We start from the raw sequence: 24695 nt of genomic DNA, 5'->3' as shown, positions 1-24695 counted from the left end.
TTTTTTCTCAAAACTGCACAGCCTGGCAAACCTATTACCCATGTCTCTATTGATTAAAAAAAGAACACTTCAGACAGATCTCTTTTTTGATTTTTATTGAAAAAGTGAAAAAATATATATACATAAATCACGTTGGTCTTCCCTGGGCTTCCATCACTGCAACCATTCGACTCATTAGCCCAAGGAAGGTCTGAGACTCAGCCTCCAGCAGTGAAGCATGCATCTCCTCACTCTGCTGCATCATTCCCCCCCCCTGCTGCATCTGTCTCGCCTCTCGCTCATCCGCCCGATGGTGAGGGATAGCTGCAGGTCAAAGCAGCGTCACGTCAACCTCAGCATGCTCGATTGCAGACAACTCTGTAAACAACAAAATGAGAACACAATGAACAAAACTCTTCTATTACACTTTATACAATGCTGGCCTAGAAGCCATATGTTGAGTAGTGAGTAAGCCAGTAGCAAAACGTAGCATGCTAGCGCCAGCTATTGTTATTGATAGCACCATGCTAGCAAGTTAGCTTATGAGCTGTTAGTGAGCTAACTTTCTCCAAACATAACTACAGGGTTTAACATAACATTGACCATATACAGTGAGTAGCACATATCATATCTGTAAACAAGACAAACAACAGCACAACTTACCATTATCGGTAGAGCTCTGGATCTTGAGCGCCTCATTGACCATCGACTCCAGGATCGCTATGAAGTTATAGGCCCCGGTGAGTCGGCATGACAGTCTTCTGCTTTGAATGAGGTTCCGGCAGGCTGTACACTGGTGAGTGTAATGCTGCCCTCCACAGGCTAGGTTTTAACACCTACTTATATTCTGGTATACAGCCCAGTTGATTTTAGAAACCGTAAAACCGACCGACAAATTAGTGGAGACTGCACAGGCATGATGGTCTGTCGCCTAGCACCGCATTGTTTGGTTTGTGTTTTTTTGGCCACGGTAACCCCGCCCCTAGCCCCTGACGTAAGCGGTTCGCGGTTCTGGTCCAGCAAAGAGTTGGAGCCGCTCTGGAGCCAGTTTTCTGGGCTGGGAGCTGGTTCACACGCAGTCGAAACATGAAGAACCGGTTCTCAATAGGGCACCGGCTCCGAACTAGCCCTGAAACTGCCTCGGTGGAAAAGGCGTAGGGGAGGCAACAGCAGTCTACAAACGGAGAAATGGGGACCACTTCTGCAACTCTGACCGCCCAGGACATAGCAGAGGATACGTCACATCACTTAGCAGATTAACACCAGCAGCCTCACCAGCAACAGCGCTTTGGTGGCAGTGGGTCCACATTGCTCCTCCACTCAGTCACTTAGGACAGGAGGAGCCCCACAAGGCTACGTGATGAGACCTTTTCTCTACTCCCTGTACACTCATGACTGTTTTCCCCTCACAACACCAACACCAACACCATGGTCAAGTTTAAAGTTACAGTACAGAGCCTGAACGAGTGGTGCACAAAAAATAATCTGACTCTATATATAAAAAACGAAAGAAATCATAATCTATTTGAGGAGGAAGCAGGATGTCCACACACCACTACACATCAACAGGGAGAGAGTGGAGAGGGTGTCCAGCTTCAAATTCCTGGACACACATTTCAGAGGACCTCTCATGGTCAGCACAGAACGGCTGTACTCTCTGAGAACGCTCAGGAAGGTGAACCTGTGGAAACCTGTGGAAACCTGTGGAACCTGTGTATATCCAAAAGCCATCACCATACTGAACTCTGAATTGGGCTGTTAACAAATATTCTAAATTCGAATATATATTCGAATATTAAAATAAAAACGGAGATTCGATTGTGAAAATTAATATTCGACTGTGGAAAAAAACACATCGGCGGCTGCTTTGCGAGTGGGCGCACTGCATGACAGGTCAGGGACAGGTCACAGGAGTCACACATGCACAGCGTGAAGCAGACGGCAGAGAGAAATCTTTCCGTCCCCGGATCCTCAGTGCGCTCTGAACGCGTCTTATAGTGAATAAAAAGAGATCGGCACTTGCGTCTTCACATGTGGACTGTCTTGTGTTTTTGGCCCAAGACCCTACATTGACAGTGGACTAAAAGAGCCCGACAATCAGTGACACTGGGATAAAATGCAGTTTTTCCTCTCTTTTTTTTATTGAAGCGCCAAGAATGTAAGTGGACTTCTTTTTCGTTTTAACTTTAACTTCAATTAATGTTAAGAATATTTGCTTCCATCACTGAATGAAGCCTGCCTATATTAGGGACAAGTGTCGGGACCTTTAATTGCTCGCACAAGTCTTGTTCAGCACTCACGCAGCACATTACACACAGAGAGACGGGGGGGGGGGACCATTAAGTCATTTACTTGTTTTGTAATGTGTAGGTATGTTTTAGGCATGTTTAATCTGATAGAAAAAAATACCTATACAATCTCCTTGTATAAGTTTGTCCACCTGTTATTGACATAATGCGCAAATATAGATATTCGAATGGTTCAAACTTATGGGATTGTTTTGAGAGTGAATATTTGAATGTCATTTTGGAGCAATTTTGACAGCCCTAACTCTGAACTGAAAACACCTTCCCTAAACATAATAAAGCAACAACGTACAATAACTATGTGATATAACCATGAGCAATATGGACTCTCTTTATTTTGTTAACCTTTTTAACTGTATACGTTGGCAATGTGTGTATGGTTAAATGGTGGCTCCTGTAGGTGTGTGAATGTGTATTTATTCATTAGCTATATTTAAACTCATGATTTGAGCCTGGTCTTAAATACACATTAATTGTGTTGTATATTTTGTAAAATGATAATAAAGAATCTTATTGTCACTGCTGTCTACAATAAACCACTCTGCTTTCTACAGCAGCTCAGAAACCCGAGCCCCATACTCACCTCTCTGATCTGAGTCTGCATCCCAGTGGGTTACCAATAAAGTCACTAACCATTGACCTTAGCCTGAAGGAGAGTCCACTTTTTCTGATTAAGATTGTGCTTCATTGCATTGCAGACAAATTTACTGAATCAACACTTGAAATGAGACTGATTAGCTAAGTGTTTCAACACAGCTTTAAAATCACATTCAGTCAAGCCATAAGCTCGACTTAAGCTACATGACAGTTAGCCTGTTAGCATGAAGAGTCTCAGTTGGCACTGTTTTAGATGGTGCTATATTTCATCACAGATGGATTCACTGAATCAACACGTGAGAGGAGACAAGCGCGAGTAGCAAAGACGTTTCAACACCTCTTTAAAATCCTTTTGAACTCAAAAAGCCGTGGCAGAGATCGGCCGGTGTTTTGGTTTAAACAGCGACCCTGTTAACTGGAGACTCTCTGCCGGATGCATCCCTCATAAACGTCTTTAGACCATCATTAAATATCTGATGAGGATATTTTGAAATCTTAATAAAAAACTAAACTAGTTTGCATTCCCAGGAACTCCCTCTGTGTTTCAACAGCTGTGTAAACTCCACAAACACTGACACGTTCAGCTGAAGGTCTCCAGTTTACAGGGTCACTTTTAAAACCATAACACCAGGAGCTGACAGTGTTGATTTATGGTGGGCTCAGAGAAGACTACTGTTTTACACAGCTATTCAAGCAAGTGAATCACAGTTGTTGTTGTTGTTGTTGTTGTTGTTTTGGACATTATATTTATTGATTTTTAGCAAAAAGGACAGAATAATAAACAGATGAGTATAGAGAACTGGAATTGTAAATATAACAACTGAAAAGGACAAACAAAAAAAGATAGAACGAATAAAAACAAATGAAGGAAAGAGAAATGAAATGATCACAGATGTGTGTGATGTTATTGTGGACGGCAGGCGAAATAAAAACACTGCGGTTAATCTACCAATCAGATAGATGCTTAGTGCCGCTCGAGTGGCTGCTTGTTGCAGCAGCTCTCTGTGTTCTCTCTTGTTCTTTTTTCGTCTCTTTCTCTATTTAATTATCTTTGTATTTGGAACCTGTCATGACTTTTAATGACTCATTTGTTGGCCATGGACACCAAGCTGGCTACGTTTGCAGTGGTGTTTAAACTATTTTTGTTCCTTTGTGTGTCTGGAAATCCTGCGTGTAACTATGGTAACATTGTTTACATACAAGATCAGCTGTTAGCAGCCTGTAGCATGTCGATGCTAAACGATGCTAGGCCCGATGTTCCCTGTGAGCTGAGGAGAAGGAGGCAAGGACGACGTGCTGGTACTGAGGTGAAAAAAGACGACATGGACCTGTCCTTCCACCCACCGTTATGGGGAATGTAAGATCTATCTACGATAAGGTGGACAAGCTAACCCAGCACCAGAGAGAATACTGGCAGAGTAGCATCATGCTAACAGAGCTAACACCAGACATGAACGCCACATTGGAAGGATTTCACCTGCTGTGGGCGGACAGGATACAGGAGAGCAAGACTGAGCTAACTGGTGAAGAAGGCCAGCTCAGTCCTGGACCCTGTGGAGGTGGTGGCTGACAGGAGAATTATGGCCAATCTGTCGTCTCTGATGAACATTTCTTTTCTATATATAAATAAATAAATATAAATTCTTGTACTGTACACCTTCTTGTTTGCTGCTGTAACTCCATGAATTTCCCCATTGTGGGATGAATAAAGGAGTATCTTATCTTATCTTATCTTATATATTCAGCAGGCCCTGCTATAGGGCGCCGTTTATGAAGTTGTGCACACTGAAAATAACAGCAACATTTCTCCATATTCATCTCCAAAATGTCATCAGAACCAGAATCAGAAGCCTTTATTGTCATTGTAGCTATGACAAAATTAATGTTTACTCTCGAATCCGATGGTGCACTCACTCACTCAAGGACAAAAACAATACACACATTCAATCATTCAACACCGACAAGACATTCCATAAACCATTTTAAGAAGTAAAGTGCAGCAGTGTAATTAATAAGTCTAGAATATAAAGTGTCTATGTGCAGCAAAGTGCGTAGTGTGTACTAGCAGCGATAGACCTGGTTTGTTTTTTGTTTGTTGAGTGTGCTGATGGCTGTTGGAAAGAAACGGTCTCTGTGTCTAGTGGTACGGGATTTGGCAGTTCTGAGGCGTCTGCCACATGGTAACAGTTCAAAGAAGGGGTGACCAGGGTGGGAGGGGTCTGCTATGATCTTTTTTGCTCTGTTGGTGTAGCGTGCAGTGGCAAGTTTGCCCAAAGGGGTTAGGGGGCATCCAGTGATCTTTTCTGCGGACCTAATGACTCTTTGCAGAACCTTCTTGTCCGCAGCGGTGCAGCCTGCATACCACACTGTGATACAGTACATTGTGACACTTTTTATGGTTGCCCTGTGAAATGCCACCAGCAGCTTGCTCTCCACATTGTTCCTCCTCAGCAGTCTAAGGAAGTACAGCCTCTGCTGAGCAATATTTGTGATCTTTTTCGCATTTATTTTTTGCCATGACAAATACATTTAAGATAAAATCATTGTTAAATCTAAATCTTAAATGTTAAATCTAAATGTTAAATGTTAAATCTAAATGTTACATTTCAAATCTAAATTTTATATGTTAAATACAAATGTTAAATGTTGCTCTGCGATCCTAAGTATTTAGCTACTATACAAATCACACTGTCGACTAGCAGAAATACCAAAATAAAAGCTCCATAAAACGATACAGATATCCCAACCATAGTCTGTCAGTACTGACTCCTACGGGTTGTTAGAGGGACAGCTCCCAAAAATGAGCACTGATTTATCAGAAAATATTGGAAAGGCAGTTTTGGAGTTCATTAAGAGTACACAACTCTTAGAGTCTGTACTTGACCCAGTCTGTGGTACTGACAGACTACATCTGTATCACTTTATCAAGCTTTTATTTTGGTACTTCCTCTGGTTGGTAATGTGAATTTGTATATTAGCTAAATATCTAGGATCGCAGAGCAACATTTAACATTTATATTTAACATTTAAAATTTTGATTTGAAATGTAACATTTAGATTTAACATTTATAATTTGTATATATATTTACCATTTACATTCAAAATGTAATATTTAGATTCAATATTAAACAATTTAATTTACATTTAGCATTTAGATTTAACAGTGACTTTATCCTAGATATATTTGCCACAACAAAAAGAATGTGAAAAAGATCCCAAATGTTGCTCTAACTGTGATGAAAAGTTGACTTAGAAATTCACTCTACATTTTTAAGACATTTTGGAGCTAAATGTGGAGAAATGTTAGTTATTTTCAGCATGCACTACTTTACAAGTCCTGCCCCTTTTCCTAGACCTTGGAAAAGTACAACCCACCAAGCTGGTGCTTTTCAGGGGCAGATTTACTACCCCCAGAACTAAATTAAGACCCTGGTTCCCCTGGTCCCAGGATAAAGTCCTTGCGGTCGAAAAGCACCTTAACATGAGTCTGGTCCCTGGAGGTTTCTGCCTGTGAAAGGAAGTTTGTCCTTGTCACTGTAACTTGCTAAATGCTGCAAAGTGCTCTGCTCATGGTGGATTAAGATGACCAGACAATAATAAAATAATATTCTAAACTATATCTATATACATTTTTAGATGAGCAAGATAAATATTATATAGTTAATGATGAGTAAAGTTGTTTCCTTCATCTGTGTTGTCTGATTGGTGACGTGTTTTCGCCCTGGGCGCAGTAGCTCCTCTTCAATACAAGAGATAGGACCATGGGTGCGCACCCTCCCTGCGGCGAGAGCTTAATGCAGCTGGACGGGGCCGACGTCACAGCCGTCTGTCATAAAGTGCGGCAGATCAACAGGTCGAGCCCGGTCGAGCCGCGGGAGTTGGAGACGATGGAGACGGTTTCCACATGAAAAATGCACTATGATTAGCCCCGTTTGGAAAAAGATACATTTCATGTCACCTTGATGAAGGCTACAGGATAGGGATCCGTAAGCACAATGAGGAGGTTGACAGAAACATGCACATCCTATCTAAAATAATAGACTGTGTCAGGTTCTGTGGTGTGATACCTCAGTACATGCTTGCTTGCTATTTTGGAGTTCTAGCCCCCCCCCGGAGAAAACTCCACCAGCCACCACTGGTCTCTAGGTTAATTGCATGCATGAACTCGTTAAGGTCGACAGCCCTAATTTAAGAAGAATATACATATGAGAGACAAATAGAAACATGATACTAGGACTTCCGGTGAGGCAGCAGAGCGGAATGCAGCAGTTGCGAATAGCTCCACACCAGTCGGGTGCAAAACTAAACATTATTCGCAATATTAATACTTCAGAGGCTGTGTTTAACCACGATGAAAGGAGCAAGGACAAACAGAGGAGAAAAAGGCGGCCAGAAAGTGGGGAATCCAACGAAAACAGCGATACAAGCCGACTCAGAGGGCTCCGAGGCGGAGCAAAATGGCGACAAGCCGATGCTAACGGAGAAAACCCTAGCTAGTGATATACTTCGGGAAATAACATCTGTCGCTAAGGACCTGCGGGAATTCAAACGTGAGATGCAAGAGACTTTTAACGATTTCCAAACGAACCTTAGAAAAGATGTAAGAGACGAATTAACAACATTCAAACAAGACATTTGCCAGGAGCTAGCGGAAACAGCCACTGCTCTACAAGCTCAAGGTGAGGCAATTAGCGAAGCCGAAACACGCATATCAGAACTGGAAGCTAGCGGCCCGGTAGCTAAAGACGCCCTACTACTACTTCTAAACCAAAACAGTAAGATGCAAGAAAAACTGAACGACTTAGAGAATAGATCCAGGAGAAACAACATGCGGCTCTACGGAATACCAGAAAATACAGAAGGCACTTCAATGGCGGTCTTTGTTAACAACCTGCTAACCACCGAGCTCACCCTGCCGGACGGAGTCAGCCTGGAGATCCAGAGAGCACAGAGAGCACCGGTGCCGAAACCCGACCCGAACTCACAACCTAGATCTGTTATCGTGAACTTTCAACGATTTGAAACCAAAGAGATGGTGCTAAAGTCTGCATGGAAAAAGAAGGTGTATGTGGGTGAAAAACAGATCTTTTTTGACCATGATTACTCAAACGATGTGGTGACTAAGCGCCGGGCCTACAAAGAAATAAAGAAGGCTCTGAAAGAAAAAGGAATACGTTTTCAGACTCCCCTCGCAAAAATCCGCATCCACTGGGAGAACGGGACCCGGACCTACGAGAGCGCCCGGGAGGCTGCACTCGCCCTGAGAACACACGGGATGGAAGTGGAAACTCCGAGGACCACGTCGGCCACGAACATAGAGGAACGCATACGGGAGGCGTTTCCATGGCAACACGAGGCTTCTAGAGAGGATGGAGACCTAACGGCGACGCGCGTGAGGGAGAGGCTGCGGGAGTTCAGGAGGGAAACACAGCGCTGAAGAGTCAGATAAGTGACCATGCAGGACTGAATCTGAAGGTATACAGACACACTATGAAAGACACAAAAACTTTGATCAGGAAAGAGACATACCCAGTTTTGAATCTTATGAGATCAGAACCTTTCTGAAACATAACCATATTTAGCCTTACAGTCCTGCGTGGCTGCTACCTAACATACAGAATAAGGTAAAGATTGAGATCTAACAGCATCCGACTGGCTGGACTATATTTTGACTTTTGTTGGACATGTCTAGGAGGAATGGGAGTGACCACTCTACCCCTAGGGGGGGCCCCATCCCTTGGGGAAGGAATATCCCTCCACCCACCAACAGGGACCCAAAGGGAATAACACTTTCCCTTTTCACGGAAGAGACTGTTCTTGTTCGTATTTCTGTTGAAATATTGTCCCGTTTGTTTTGTTCTTGTTCTGAAGACCTAGATACATTGGTAATGTTAACCGTAGGAAGTACAATGCACAGGGAGGTTTTAAGTTACTTTACTCCATCAGATAAATGGTGAAAGTAATTACTCTGAATGTTAATGGGATTCTTAAACCGACTAAGAGGAATAAAATTTTAACTAAACTACAGAGAGAGAAAATAGATATCGCTTTCCTACAAGAGACACACCTCACAGAAACAGAAAGCAGTAAACTTATGAGGAAAGGTTTCAAACACGTATTCTCATCCTCGAATGGATCAAAACACAATAGAGGGGTGGCCATTTTGATCTCTGGAAATGTTGTTTATGAGCATCTAACACAAATAAAAAACAAAGAAGGTACATTTATTCTGATCAAGGGGAAGATTGATGGTGTTTTGATAACTCTGTATAATGTATATGCACCACCAGGGTCAAGGTGGGATTTCTACCGACAAATATTTGACAAAATAATAATGGAATCGGAGGGAATAACGATTTGTGGAGGGGATTTCAATCTAACCTTAAACCCAAACATGGATTCGTGAAACACAAGGATTCACCAATTCAAGAATACTGCTAAAAAAACACGCACCTTAATGGCAGAACTAGATATAGTTGATATATGGAGAGAAAACAACCAGACAATCAAGGACTATACTCACTTCTCCTCGCCACACTCGACATACTCAAGAATTGACTATTTTCTTATGTTTAAGAAGGACAAACACTGGGTTGAAAACTGTCACATAGGATGTATGGATGTATCAGACCACTGCCCAGTCTATATGTCAGTAAAAATAGGAACTAGATTCAAAGAAACCTTCTGGAAACTAAATTCCAGTATCCTAAACAAAGAAGCGGCTGAACACTTAACAAACGAAATCGAGGAATACTTAAAATTCAATGACAATGGAGAGGTGTCACCGACTGTGCTCTGGGACGCATGCAAGGTCGTGATGAGAGGCAAATTAATCGCTATGACATCTTCGCTTAAGAGACGCAGGAAGGAAAAACTGGATAATCTCCAAATCGAACTAAAAAGACTAGAAGAACAGCACAAAAATTCATTAAACTCAAATATAAAAATAGAGATAAAATTGAAAAAAAATGAAATAGATGAAATATATACACAGGAAATCCAGAAAAACTTAATGTACACCAAACAAAAATACTATGAAGGAGGCAGTAAACAACAAGCAGAAAGTACAATCTATTCCATAAAGGACCCTGTAACTAAACAAACACTTTATGATATTGACGATATTAAAAGTTGTTTTAAAAAGTTTTATGAAAAACTATATACTCAACCACAGGTGGATAACGACGACGAAATGGACGATTTTTTGAAATTAGTGAATCTGCCCGTCCTCTCTGAAACTCAAAATAATACACTAAAGTCAGCAATAACAACAGAAGAAGTCAAAGCCGCCATAGCAAGACTGAAAACAAATAAATCCCCAGGCCCTGACGGATACACAGCACAGTGGTACAGGACCCTAAAGGATGTTTTGACACCTATTTTAGTGAAGACATTTAACTGGGTTTTGCAGACAAAAGAGACTCCAATTTCCTGGAGGGAAGCAACTATATCTGTTATTCCAAAACCAGGAAAGGACAAATCAGAATGCACCAATTATAGGCCAATTAGTGTGCTAAACTTGGATTACAAATTGTTCACTTCTATCCTGGCTAAAAGATTAGACAAGATTCTACCACAGATCATACACTTAGATCAAACAGGGTTTATCCAAAATAGACAAACCCAAGACAATATTAGGCGTACACTACAGGTTATAAGACACATCACCCGAAACAATCTCCAGGCTATGATAGTGAGCTTGGATGCCGAAAAAGCCTTGGATTCTGTGAGATACCTATTCAAAGTAATGGAAAAATTTGGCTTTGATGAGACAATAATTCGAACTATAGAAGCATTATACAAAAGCCCATTAGCACGACTGAAGATTAATGGAGAACTTTCAGAACCATTTATACTTGAACGATCAACCAGACAAGGATGCCCGCTTAGTCCTCTTCTCTTTGCTATTTTTATCGAACCTCTGGCTCAAGGAATACGACAAAACGACAAAACGAAACAATTAAGGGGATAAAAATGGTAGAAGACCAGAAATAAGCGTTATTTGCAGATGACGTGTTAATATATTTAAGTAGTCCAACACAATCCTTGCCAGCATTAATGACATGTTTGAATGAATTTGGCTCTTTCTCAGGGTATAAATTAAATGTTAAAAAAACACAAATTCTTAGTTTTGATTACAATCCTCCTACCGACCTCCGTCAGAAATATAATCTGAACTGGGATGAAAAATCTATAAAATATCTAGGAATTCATATCCCTAAAGATCTGTCAAGAATAGCAGAAATCAATTATGAACCTCTGAATAAGGAAATTAAGGAAGATATTCATAGATGGAGCCTTATACCCTATCTAAGCCTCAGCTCACGCATTGAATCCATCAAGATGAACATCCTACCAAGAGTTTTGTACCTTTTTCAGTCTTTACCGCTGGAAACACCAGAAAATCAATTCCAACAATGGGATAGATTAATTTCAAGATACATATGGGCTGGGAAAAAACCCAGGATTCGATATAAGACACTTCAGCTGTCAAAAGAAAAAGGTGGACTAGCTCTTCCAATTCTAAAAGACTACTACAGGGCAGCCCAACTTAGACCGTTGATAGGTTGGTGTACGCCGAGTTACAAATCTAGATGGAAAGAAATCGAACTAACACTGGGAAAAGGATTACCGATCACTGCGATGATTGGAGATCCATTACTTCACAAACACCTTATAGATCAAGATAATCCATGGGTCACTAACTCTTCACAACTTTTGGGTGAGGTATTAAAACAGTCCAATTTAAAGAAGACATTTGAAATCTTTAAATCGTTTGCTTATGACCCCCAATTTATACCTAATCAACATGACCATAGATTCAAGGAATGGACCTCCTTAGGACTCACAACATACTATTCTCTTCTAAGTAAAGGTTCAGTTAGGAGTTTCCAGGATCTCAAAGATAAATTTGGACTACGGAACCAGGACCACTTCAGATACTTACAAATAAGAGACTATATTGAGAAAAAAATCATAAAAAACTATGATCCTGGAAAAGAGATTCTACAGATATTTGTAAAAGCTTACCAAGATGAACCTTATAGGAAGGGAATCTCAAAATTGTATATGGGGCTTCAATCTCTTAACAAAGATAACACGTCTAATGCAAGATCAAGGTGGGAGACAGAAGGCAACATAGTAATCACACAGGAGAACTGGAGTGACATTTTTAAACAACAATGGAAAACAACAAATTCCCCACTTTGGAGAGAATTTACGTGGAAAAATGTCATCTGCTATTTCTGTACTCCATATCAGAAGAAATCATATTCCAGCCAGACAGAGTGTTGGAGATGCTGCGGCAGTAAAGAGGCGAACCACTATCATATATTTTGGAGTTGCCCCGTTGTGAACCCATTTTGGTTGCGCATACATCAGATCCTAGAGACTGTCTTTTCAACAAGAATAACTTTGTTTCAATCTGTTGTATCTGGTTGATCTAAAGGAACTAGATTGGAGGAACAGAGATAAATACTTGCTGAGAATATTACTAGTGGCCTGTAAGAAATCTATAACAAAGAAATGGTTGAAGAGGGAGGCCCCCAATGTGGATGAATGGATTGATATTGTGTACAGTATCTTTGTGATGGAAAGAATTACTTTTAATTTAAGAACACAAAAGGAGGTATTTATTGTAAATTGGCAAAAATGGATCTCATATGTCTCTACTATCAGACCGGATTTTAGGTGATGTCTGCTTGGACTGTGATTGACACTCATCTGTTTATTTTCATATTTGTTTTTTTTCTGGTGGTGTCTACCAGTCTCTTTATGTAAGTCTTTACTTTCCCCCCGAAGTCTTTGTACTTGTCTATAGGTCTTCATGTTCATTGTTGTTTATGTACAAAATCAATAAAACGTAAATAAAAAAAAAAAAGAAACATGATACTAGATAACATGATAAGAGTGTAGGTGGCAGTTGTAAGTAATCACTCTTTAAAAATGCAACAACTGATATTCATTCAGGTAAAAAAAGGAGGTTGTTTTTCCAGCACTCAGGTTCCCAAATGATGAACTTGTATTTAAAGTATTAAATACATTATACAGCAGGAATAAATGACCCAGGATCCACCTGGATGTGAGGGAACTGTCTGCAGAAACACTCTCAGGGGACAGCTGAGTTCACTTTGGCCTCTTGTGGTAAGAATTTGAAGTACAATGACACTCAAGTTAACTCACAGGTCAGCAGCTTAAAGCGAGCCGTGACATCAGGGAGGCTGTGAGATGTGAGCAGTTTTTTTGAAGTGGGGTCGTATGAGTTACAGTACATTAGTGCTCCTGCTAGCCACAATGCGTGCCGGTGAGCTCTTCCCCTTTAATGAGAAAATTCCCAGAGGACCGGCCGGTAAGTTATGCTACAACTCTCTGCGGGGCCTCCTATTTCGCGTAATTTTGCCAGAAAATATTGTCCAGGCACTCATAACGGTGCAAATGCATGAACCAGCAAAAAAAATTGGAGCTCTTCAGTTTGCCGTCAAAAAACCCCTTTCTTTTGGTACTATTTTCGGACGCACCTCGCAGACCGGTGTTCTTCCGCTGCATGAGCATGCATACACGCCGATCAGCTGTTTGGATCAACGTTTGTTGTAATTTGGCGCTACACAAATAAAGATTGATTGATTGATTGATTGATTGATTGATTGATTGATTGATTGATTGATTGATTGATTGATTGATTGAACAGGAAACCAGAGTGTGTGTTAATGGAGCTTCTTACCCTCCTGTCGGGGTCTGAGGAGCTCGCTGTTGAGCTGCAGGAAGGAGAACGCAGGAACAGATCTCTCCTTGTCTTCATCGACTCCTCCTCATCATCCCTGACTCCCTTCCTTTCCTCCCGCTCCTTCTCCTGCTCTTTAGCCCCAGTTTCTACATCCCTTCTCCTCGCCTCTTCCTCGCCCCCTTTCTCCTGCTCCCTGTTCTCTCTATCTCCTGCTTCTTCCTGGTTGGTGACATCACAGGACGTGGGACCAGCCCATTGGTCGTCCCCTGTGTCGCTGTCTGAGTACACGATGGCAAGCTCGGCCTGCAGACAGTCACTGAAGTTGTCGTGACCCCAGGCCTCCTGCTGCTCTGACAGCGAAGGACAAGGTGGAGCGTCAGAGAGGAAGAGGAGCTCATCCTCCTTTATCTCTCTGTCTGTCCCTCCCATCAGCCCATTCACTTCTTTTGTCTCTCCTTCTCCTCCTTTCTCCTCTGGTTCTCCACTTCCTTCTACTTTTTCTCCTCCGTCATCTTCTCCCCCTAAGTCTTCTCCTTTACTCTCATCTTCCCCCTCCGCCTCTCCTCTTCCCTCTTCTCCTCTGTCTTTCTTCTCTCCCTCTCTTTCTCCCTGTCTGTCCTCCTCTCCTCTCTGCTCTCCTAAGTCAAACACCAGGTAGTCACACTCGTCTCCTTCTTTTCTTTCTCCTCCCTCTGCAGCCTGTTCTCCCAGCTGCTCGTCCCTGATTGGTTGCTGCCCCCCGTGGCCCTCTGGGAAATGAAGTTCCTCTACTTCCTGGCTGTGAAAGCTTTCCAGGTCTGTGAGTGGGGGTGATGAGCTAATCTCCATGGTAACTGAATCAGTTGGCTGTTCTCCGATGAGAGAGTGGTCGCCGGGGTTGCTGTTGCTACCAGAGCTACCGCTGTCTGGGCTGCCGTCAGTGAGCTCAGGTGTTCTCCTCAAACCGGCCGTGGCTCTCTGTGGACACAAACATTGATCGGTTATTACAGCCTAAACATTGTCTGCAACATGCTGATTCCACAGAGCTGTGAGAAATGTTCATCACAGCAGAGTCTGATGGTCGATCCTCTAAAGTCTACAACTGAAAACAGAGCAAAGACAACATTGAAACATGTTCTATTTTAAAACTGAAGCCAGCAGCATCAAATTAATCCTGATGTTAGACAAGCTGACATGACGTCTGTCTGTGTGGATGAGCTTCTCCAGAGAATCCTCAGATCTGATTGGATGGGAGAAGATACAATCATTGATGGGATCGATGTCACTGTTGCAGTTTCACAAAATATAACCTCTAACTGCTTTGTCATATGTTTTCTGCGTAGAGCAGTTAAAAACTCTTGTTACCCGCCACTCTTACTGATCTTCCAGCTGTGTAAGATGCTTGATTCTGATTGGTCAAAACCCCTTGACGACGGTTATTAACTTTCACTAACATGAGCAACACCAGAGACAAACTGATCACACGTCATGTCAAATCAATCCACAGAAAAGAGTTCAGACACATTTAGCTTCTGCTTGTTGACACTACAGACTGTAAGGTAAGGGGAAATCTTTAGCTTCTGTTAGCATCATATGGTAACAATGAGGCTAAAACGTTAGCTTCAGTTAGCATCAAAACAATGTGGCTGAAATGTTAGCTTTGGTTAGCATGCTAAATAAGCAGGTTACGGACGTTTTCATCTTGGATCCTGTCCATCAATATGGTGAAGGAGCGGAGCAGGTGAGAGAAACTTTAGGTTAGTGATCTCTCCAAAGAAAGTTAAACCATGAGCGGTGGTGATGATAGCAGCAGGGTTCAAAGTTGTGACATTAGTTTCTTTTTAAAGGTGTGTGAACCACAGAGCTCAGAGAAGAAGGAGAGCTGAATGAGGACAGTTTCATGTTCAATCCACCACAACAGGCAGAGAAGAATCCATCACCATGGAATGATCACTGACGAGGAATCACTGGGACTATTTTTAAAAACTGTAAACATAAATCATTTAAATCAATAAAATCATTTTTTATCAATGTTTTTAACAATGTGTTTGTATTTTAGGTTAGTAGATGGGTAATAACAGGATAATGTATGGTGAGCAGGTTGTTATGGGATAAAGAATCCCTTTTTCTCCTAACAGCCTGCTAACCATACATTATTCCTTACTTATCAGAAGCTCCCATGCTTAAATGGTCAGCGACATGAAGACACATAGCTCTTTGCTGACTGGCCAAAGAGTGAAAATGTCCTTCCTGCAAAGATTTGTTTTGTTTGGACCGTAGACGTTGTCTCATTTCCTTCTGAAGCCTATCAGCTGGGTTTACCTTATTGAAAATGCTGGCTCAACTTAACTTTCGGTCAACCTAACAATAGGCAAGACTTATGGCCCTTTTTCACCGGCCCATCTTAGCCCTGCTCTACTCGTCTTGACTCAACTTTTCTCGGTTTGTGTTGTGTTTCCAGGGGCGCGGTATCTCGTGTCAGATACCAGTTTTTCGTACCTGCTCTGCTCTGGTTCCAAGCAAGCTGAGCCGACACTAAAAGTTGACGTCTATGGACTGCCGGCCACTGTTTGGTCAGAGAATGTCGTTACCGCAGAATAATGAGCGCAACGCCAAACAGGAATCAATGTCTCGCCAGGCCTGCAGCCTTCTTTTGCTTTCCTCTCTCGCTCAGCCTGAGACAAAAAGCTGCAGACTGAGCAGCAAGTACACCATTGCCTCCATTGTTTGTGATTGTTGTATTTGTGTCACGTTCAAAATGACGTGAACGCAATTTCGCGCAGCAGTTTTCGTGCAGCTATGTTATGACGACCCCGCCCACCGTGAGTCGGTGCTCGGGCCATTAGAGTTGAGGTGGGCCTTTGGCCTCCTCACTTCAGTTACAGTTGGAAAAAATGTCACCCCCCCAATAGTGTGTACTGATCAAGCAGCAACCCCTGGTCTTAAAATATGAAGCCTATGCAGATGTGCAGTTCAATGAGCGTCCACTTGAGGCTGGCTGCAGAAAGACAGGAAACCACATACACACCCATTCAAAGAAGATGATCTTTACAGCAGAAATAAACATGTTTACAGCCTGGTTCAAAAAACAGTTTAGTTTGAATAGCTCATTTCTCTCTCTGCACCATAGACTGTATAATAAATGGATGTAGTCTCTGTGACGTCACCCATCTGTTCCTGAGTACTGTTTTGAAGCCGATCATTGGCTGGCCACATATTGGAAATACTGAACTCAACCAAAGTTAGTGTGAGGTAAAGGCCTTAAGCCTTTTTGCTAACAGCTACAGTGTTCTCGTCTGTCAATCAAGTCAGCCATGCCCTTATTTGGGCAAAACTTGTAAGTTTAATAACTTCAAAAATAACATTACAAATAAATTCACCCAGTGAATTTCTCTGATAGAGAAATTAGTATTTCAGATCTAAACAAAGAACGTCTTCTTTGAATGGGTGTGTATGTGGCTTCAGATGCTTCTGGAGCCAGCCTCAAGTGGCCGCTCATGGAACTGCAGGTTTTAGCACTTCCGCATCGTCTTCTTGTCTCAAAGCTGGAGGTTGCTCTTTGGTTTACCAATTTAAGATGAACCTTACTTCTCTGTGGTACAACCAAACAATGACAACTTGAGTTAAAAACTGGTTCATTGTATGGCTCAGTGTGGACTTTACAGCCTGTCTTAAAACCCAGCTTGAGGCTGATTTATACTTCTGCGTCTCCCCTACGCAGCAGGGGCTGATGCGGACATGAGCACCACATACTTGTGGGTCAATGTGTCCGTGTTGCGCAGCAATTCTCTGCCGAAACGCTTGAGGGCAGTGCGATCTCTCTGATAGCTGGTCGCCTGCTTCCAGCCCCGCTACGATCTCTGTTTCCTTTCCACAGAGATTCAGAGCGTGTTATGTTAATCTACAGCTGATACATGTTGCTGTTTATCATACAGACATGATTACATGAAGAATAGAGAGGAGCAGATGAAATACACGGCCGATGAGCGGGGATCCCGGAAGTGCTGTAAATGCGGTAAATACAATACCGCCGAGCGGACCAATCACAGGGCTTGTGGCCCGTGTCGATTCTACGTGTAGTTCCATTTTGGAGGAGGTGCACGTCAGTTAAGTGTGTAGGCCTCTGCGTAGGTACGGGAGCTATATGGACCTCCGTGTAGGGTACGCCTTTGATTTGACGCAGAATTATAAGTCAGGCTTTACACAGAGCTACCTGCAACAGGCTACTGATCTTCATCAGTCTGAAGTAATCAGCTCAGGAGAGAACAGAAATGAAAACATGAGCAGCCTGTAAACATCTCTGTGTTTAGCGTCCTCTCAGAGCGATCTCTCTCTGACTCACACAGGATCATCTTCACTGTCTACTGTCATCTATCACAAAGACTTTAATCAACAGGGTCAGTTCAGCGCCCCCTGCTGGGCCTGCTGCAGGGGGCGTCATCCCTGCCAGCTCTTAGGCCAACATGTAGGCTGTCACAACATTTCGTGTTGATCCAACAAAAATATTTAGATTCATGCGGCTTTGAATAAACTGCTCCAATATGACCCAGAAACTCCAAACAGCTGCAGGCTGCACTCTCTCTGTTGCTTCATCCTGCTGCACTCTCTCTGTTGCTTCATCCTGCTGCACTCTCTCTGTTACTTCATCCTGCTGCACTCTCTCTGTTACTTCATCCTGCAGATCTCTCTCCCTGCCCAACACTCACATGTAGAGATGATTTAATGCACACAGTTTCACACATTTCTCTGCTTTTCTTTTCTGCAGCATACTGAGGAACACGATTTTCAGATTTATATAACAGAACAGGGAAACAGATGAGCTTCAACAGTTAGAGAGATAATTTAACACACACACACACACACACACCTACACACACACACACACACACACACACACACACACACACACACACACACACACACACACACACACACATATAGTTAATGTTGAATTCAGCCTTCAGATGGTAACCATGGTGGCAATGCGTTGGCTCTGAGTGGGCTAGCTGATTATTATGGTCTGCTGTTCCGGGCATGTGCCAGTGACAAGCTGGAAGGGTTGCTATAGTAACACAAGTAGAGATTCAGAGGCAGGTGAGAAGCTGAAGTCACAGTCAGAGATTACACAGCAACAACTCTGAGTAATGTTCAGGTTGTTATTATTATTATTACTTTTATCATCATTATTCTTATTACCATCAATATTATTATTATTTTTTTAAATTGTATTTTATCATCATTATTATTATTACCATCAATATTATTATTAGTAGTAGTAGTAGTAGTACTGTAGTAGTAGTAGTAGTAGTACTAGTAGTAGAAGTAGTATTATTAACATCATTATTATTATTTTTATTATTATTATTATTATTATTAAGAAAGGGATAATGTATGGTTAGCTGGTTTCACGTCAGGGTCTTGTCTCACCCTGTCAGTGTTTTTTTCCCATAACAACCTGCTAACCATACATTATTCTGCTTATTACCTGGCTACTAACCTAAAATACAAACACGTTGTTAAAATCATTGATTAAAGATGATTTTATTGATTTAAATGATTTCTGTTTACAGTTTTTAAAAATAGTCCCAGTGATTCCTCGTCAGTGATCATTCCATGGTGATGGATTCTTCTCTGCCTGTTGCGGTGGATTGAACATGAAACTGTCCTCATTCAGCTCTCCTTCTTCTCTGAGCTCTGTGGTTCACACACCTTTAAAAAGAAACTAATGTCACAACTGTGAACCCTGCTGCTATCTCTACAAAGAAACTTAAACCATGAGCGGTTCATGGTTTAACTTTCTTTGTAGAGTTCGCTAACCTAAAGTTTCTCTCACCTGTTCTGCTCCTTCATAATATTGATGGACAGGATCCAAGATGAAGAAGTCCATAACCTGCTGATTGAGCATGAACAGAAGCTAACGATTTAGCCACATTGTTTTGATGCTAACGGAAGCTAACAGTTTAGCCACATTGTTTTAATGCAAACGGAAGCAAACATTTCAGCCATATTGTTTTGATGCTAACCGAAGCTAACGGTTTTACCTAACCTTACGGTCTATGGTGTCAACAAGCAGAAGCTAAATGTGTCTGAACTTTTTTCTGTAGATTGATTTGACATGATGTGTGATCAGTTTGTCTCTGGTGTTGCTCATGTTAGTGAAAGTTAATAACCATTGTCAAGGGTTTGGACCAATCAGAATCAAGCATCTTACACAACCAGAAGATCAGTAAGAGATCAGGGTAATAAGAGGTTTTTTAACTGATGTTGAAATAGTCTCTCTCTTATACTAATGCCTCTTCATGACCTACACAGTAAAAGGAAATCACCAGTGTTCAGATGATATCTTTATGGTGAATTTTAGTGTCATAGCTTACATCATGACAACGGGGCTGTTACAGTAACGTTAAAGCAGTACGTCTGATCCCCTTCTGTAAGCTACCTCATGGTAATAAATCAGAATTTTCAAAGTTTAGTTGTTGACACGTTACAGTTCATAATCTGACGAAGCTACAGATCATCAAAGATGAACTAAGAGAAGGAGAATTAAAATGAAGATCCATGCTCATTCATTTACTTAAGCAATAACAGAGGGTGATGCTGCTCATGCAAGTGTAGTCTTCATCCCAAAAAAGCACTACCAACTTCATCCAGAGGGGGAACCAGAGACAACACAACATAATAACTCCTCACAATGACTTTAAAGGAAAAGGTGACATGATAAGAGCAGCTGATGATCACCAATAGGTGCATTTCGACCAAGAGTTCCTGGGTCTTTTAGCCCCCAGAACTACTTTCCCCTGAACTAAAAGGTTCCGGTGCCCCCATTGTTGTCTGCATTTCGACCAAGGGCTGAAGTCCCAGGTAGATTGTACAAATCAGGCCAGTGACGTATGGAGAAAAAAAAGTAAATGCACTACACCACCAGACCAGTAGAGGGCAGTAAAACAAAGACGAATGCCATTCATCACAGATGACACCATAGAAGCAGATGGACAGGCAGGTATCATTATGAGCAACACAACAGTTAGCCTGTTAGCATGAAGAGACTCAGCTGGTGCTGTTTTAGATGGTGCTATATTTCATCACAGATGGATTCACTGAATCAACACGTGAGAGGAGATAAGCGCGAGTAGCAAAGACGTTTCAACACACCTTTAAAATCCTTTTGAACTCAAAAAGCCGTAACAGAGATCGACCGGTGTTTTGATTTAAACAGCGACCCTGTTCATTGGAGAATTTCAGCCGGATGCATCCCTCATAAACGTCTTTAGACGATCATTAAATATCTGATGAGGATATTTTGAAATCTTAAAAAAAATGAAACTAGTTTGCATTCCCAGGAACTCCCTCTGTGTTTCAACAGCTGTGTAAACTCCACAAACACTGACACGTTCAGCTGAAGGTCTCCAGATTGCAGGGTCACTTTTAAAACCGTAACACAGGGAGAGGTGCATTCACGGTGGGCTGAGAGAAGACTACTGTTACAAGCTGCTGAATCAAGAGAATCACAGCTTCTTCTTTTGAAAAGTACACACACATACAAAAAAGATAGAACAAATCAAAACTAATGAAAGAAAGAGAAATCAAGTGAATCACAGATGTGTGTGATGTTATTGTGGACGGGGGCAGAATAAAAACACTGCGGTTAATCTACCAATCAGACACATTGCAGGCCCTGTGCCCCGAAAGTCCCGGGACCTTTGATAAGTACTACCCCCCTAGCAGGGGCTTTTTAGGGGGAGATCATCAACCCCTGAGCTAAATTTAGACCCTGGGTCCACCGGTCGAAATGCACGTAGTTCAGGGTAAAGTTCCGCTGATGTACCTGCATTGTTCTGCAGTACTCGGCTGAAGTGCTTGAGGGCAGTGTGGTCTCTCTGATAGTCGGATCGCCCCCTTTCCTGTCCTGCTACATTTTCACATAAAGCTACTTCTGGACTCTTGAAGCTGACAGTGATGCACTTTGATACAACACTTTGCTCCTTGCTCCTCTCACTCCTCTCACACAGTGTTCAAATCATAACATCTCCTGTTTCATCAGAGAGCATTTCTCTCCTCTCTGCTTCCTTCTTTCATCCAGCACCTCTCTTTTCCATGGTTTAACCTGGGCCTGAGCACCTGCCAGAGACATCAAACCATACATTCACACTCATGACTGAGGATGGAGCAGGAGTATTACTGGCAGGACATCTCTCTGCAGCCATTCAATCATATTTTCTAAAGATACATTTTTCATTTGTCAGAGAGAGCTCTAATCCCAGCGCTAGATTACTGCCTGTCTGGATTTGAACCAGCAACCCTTGGGATGATTGGCAGACCTCTCTGACCTCTTTGAGCCGCACAACTTCAGAGTTAGCGTCAAATATAAGACATGGTTCAGTTCTACACTAAAACAAGGACATGATGTAAACAAAGACATCCAGTAAAACTCTGACCATAAGGTCACTGAGACTGGAACCTCTGATTGCCCCCAGCAGCTGGAGACATCTGTGTGTGTGTGTGTGTGTGTGTGTGTGTGTGTGTGTGTGTGTGTGTGTGTGTGTGTGTGTGTGTGTGTGTGATTGTGTGTGTGTGTGTGGGGGTGTGTGTGTGTGTGTGTGTGTGTGTGGGTGTGTGTGTTTGTGTATGTCTGTGTGTGTGTGTCGGTGTGGGTGTGTGTGTTTGTGTGTGTCTGTGTGTGTGTGTCGGTGTCGGTGAGGATTACTGAGCAGCTTTAGGCATTGTGTGTTTTATAGAAGATGAGGGATGAGTGAAGAAGGCTGTTTCATCAGAAAGCCTCTCTGTCCTCTCTGCTCCACTCTTCTCTCATCATCCATCCTGTTCTCATGATCTTGTTCTCAAGATCCTGTTCTGATCTGTTTTCTCCTGTTCTCATGATCCTCTTCTCAAGATCCTGTTCTGATCTGTTTTCTCCTGTTCTCATGATCCTCTTCTCAAGATCCTGTTCTGATCTGTTCTCTCCTGTTCTCAAGATCCTGTTCTGATCTTTTCTCTCCTGTTTTCATGATCCTGTTCTGGTCTGTTCTCTTCTGTTACCACGATCTTCGTCTGATCTGTTCTCTCCTTTTCTCAAGATCCTGTTCTGGTCTGTTCTCTCTTGTTTTCGTGATCCTGTTCTGCTCTGTTCTCTCTTGTTTTCATGATCCTGTTCTGGTCTGTTCCCTCCTGTTCTGCTGATCCTGTTCTGATCTGTTCTATCCTATTCTCAAGATCCTGTTCTGGTCTGCTCTCTCCTCTTCTCATGATCCTGTTTTGATCTGTTCTCTCATGTTTTCATGATCCTGTTTTGATCTGTTCTCTCATGTTTTCATGATCCTGTTCTGGTCTGTTCTCTCCAGTTCTGCTGATCTTGTTCTGATCTGTTCTATCCTGTTCTCAAGATCCTGTTCTGGTCTGCTCTCTCCTGTTCTCATGATCCTGTTCTGATCTGCACTCTCATGTTTTCAAGATCCTGTTCTGGTCTGTTCTCTCCAGTTCTGCTGATCCTGTTCTGATCTGTTCTATCCTGTTCTCAAGATCCTGTTCTGGTCTGCTCTCTCCTGTTCTGATGATCCTATTCTGATGTGTTCTTTTCTGTTCTCATGATCCTGTTCTGGTCTGTTCTCTCCTGTTCTGCTGATCCTGTTCTGATCTGTTCTATCCTATTCTCATGATCCTGTTCTTGTCTGTTCTCTCCTGTTCTGCTGATCCTGTTCTGATCTGTTCTATCCTATTCTCATGATCCTGTTCTGGTCTGTTCTCTCCTGTTCTGATGATCTTGTTCTGATGTGTTCTTTTCTGTTCTCATGATCCTGTTGTGGTCTGCTCTCTTCTGTTCTCACGATCCTGTTGTGGTCTGCTCTCTCATGATCCTGTTCTAATCAGTTCTCTCCTGTTTTCATGAACCTGTTCTGATCTGTTCTCTCCTGTGCTAATGATCCTGTTCTCAAGATCCTGTTCTGATCTGTTCTATTCTGTTCTCATGAACCTGTTCTGATCAGTTCTCTCCTGTGTGTGTTCACGTTCTGCTCTGTTCTGTAGCCTACCTGTTCTCACCTTCATGTTCTGTTTCCCTTCCTGTGCTCCTGTTCTGTGCTGAGACATCTGTGTTACATAACTTAGCATCCACAAACCGGGCAGAACACCAGAATCGTGACAGATAAGCGCTGATACAGAAGCCAAGAACCCCGGGCTTTCAGGGTAGCTCGAGCTAAGCCAAAGCCTCGCGCAGAGGCTGCCAAACACGTCCCCAAATCTGCAGCCCCGAGGAAATGGGTCATAAAGCACGGGGACAGCGGGGCCGTCTAGAAAGACGCTGCTGACGTGATCAGTGATCAGGTTCTTTACCTACCAGCAGCTTCCAGCACAGCAGCCAGAACGAGATCATCTCCAGCCGGCCGCGGCGCGCGCATTCCTCTCCTCCGCTTCCCAATGGCAGCGTGAGCAGCCAGGCGGCCACCCGCTGCCGCGAGGACGGACGCATACAGGCTGACTGTTGCCGCGCGTGGATGTGTGTGTGTGTGTGTGTGTGTGTGTGTGTGTGTGTGTGGGGGGAGAGGGGCAGAGAGTGAGATGAGAGGAGCTTAGAGAGAGAGAGACAGAAAGAGAGAGAGATAGAGAGATAGAGAGATAGAGACAGAGAGAGAGAGATAGAGAGAGAGAGAGAGAGAGAGAGAGAGAGAGAGAGAGAGAGAGAGAGAGAGAGGATAAATCGATCCTTGCTGTTCTGTTGTCCGTGAATTAGAGCGGAACGGATTTATCTGTATTGACCGAATATTGCCCATCCCTCCATACTCTCCCTCTCCCTCTCTCTCTCTCTCTCCCTCTCCCTCTCTCTCTATCTATCTCTTAATTATAAATCACATCAAATAATAGACATATATATATATATACAATACAATATATTTTCTCGCTCTCCTTCCCTCTTCTCCACCTGCATACCCGTGCATCATTTGGACATATAAATAAGATATACCTTATAAGAAAAGCTCTTTTCTACATTTGTGCATCTTAAAGCTGGGGTTGGTAGTCAGATTTAGATCCACTTTTTGTTCTACTAAATGATCTTTATGTCCTGATGGTAATCAATACATAATGTGTTCTTAAAAAAGAGGTAAAAAAAAAGCTGCTAT

The 24695-nt window shown here is 42.5% G+C and overlaps 1 protein-coding gene across 1 annotated transcript in view; it reads right to left on the bottom strand.

Annotated features, from left to right (window-relative positions):
* si:ch211-153l6.6 overlaps nucleotides 1-24304 on the bottom strand; it is a 39308-nt gene extending 15004 nt beyond the window's left edge. Inside the window, exons 1-2 of the mRNA XM_034702292.1 lie at nucleotides 23915-24304; nucleotides 13603-14562 (exon numbers count right to left, since the gene is read on the bottom strand). Coding sequence (XP_034558183.1) covers nucleotides 13603-14562; nucleotides 23915-24046 — 1092 coding nt within the window. The 5' untranslated portion in view covers nucleotides 24047-24304. The remainder of the gene's footprint in view (nucleotides 1-13602; nucleotides 14563-23914) is intronic.
* Between the last annotated feature and the right edge of the window lie 391 nt (nucleotides 24305-24695).

The sequence above is a fragment of the Notolabrus celidotus genome, chromosome 15, assembly GCF_009762535.1.
Source record: "Notolabrus celidotus isolate fNotCel1 chromosome 15, fNotCel1.pri, whole genome shotgun sequence".
Classification (NCBI taxonomy): domain Eukaryota; kingdom Metazoa; phylum Chordata; class Actinopteri; order Labriformes; family Labridae; genus Notolabrus; species Notolabrus celidotus.
Note: the sequence above shows the minus strand (reverse complement) of the source record. Positions and strands in the feature narration are given on the sequence as shown.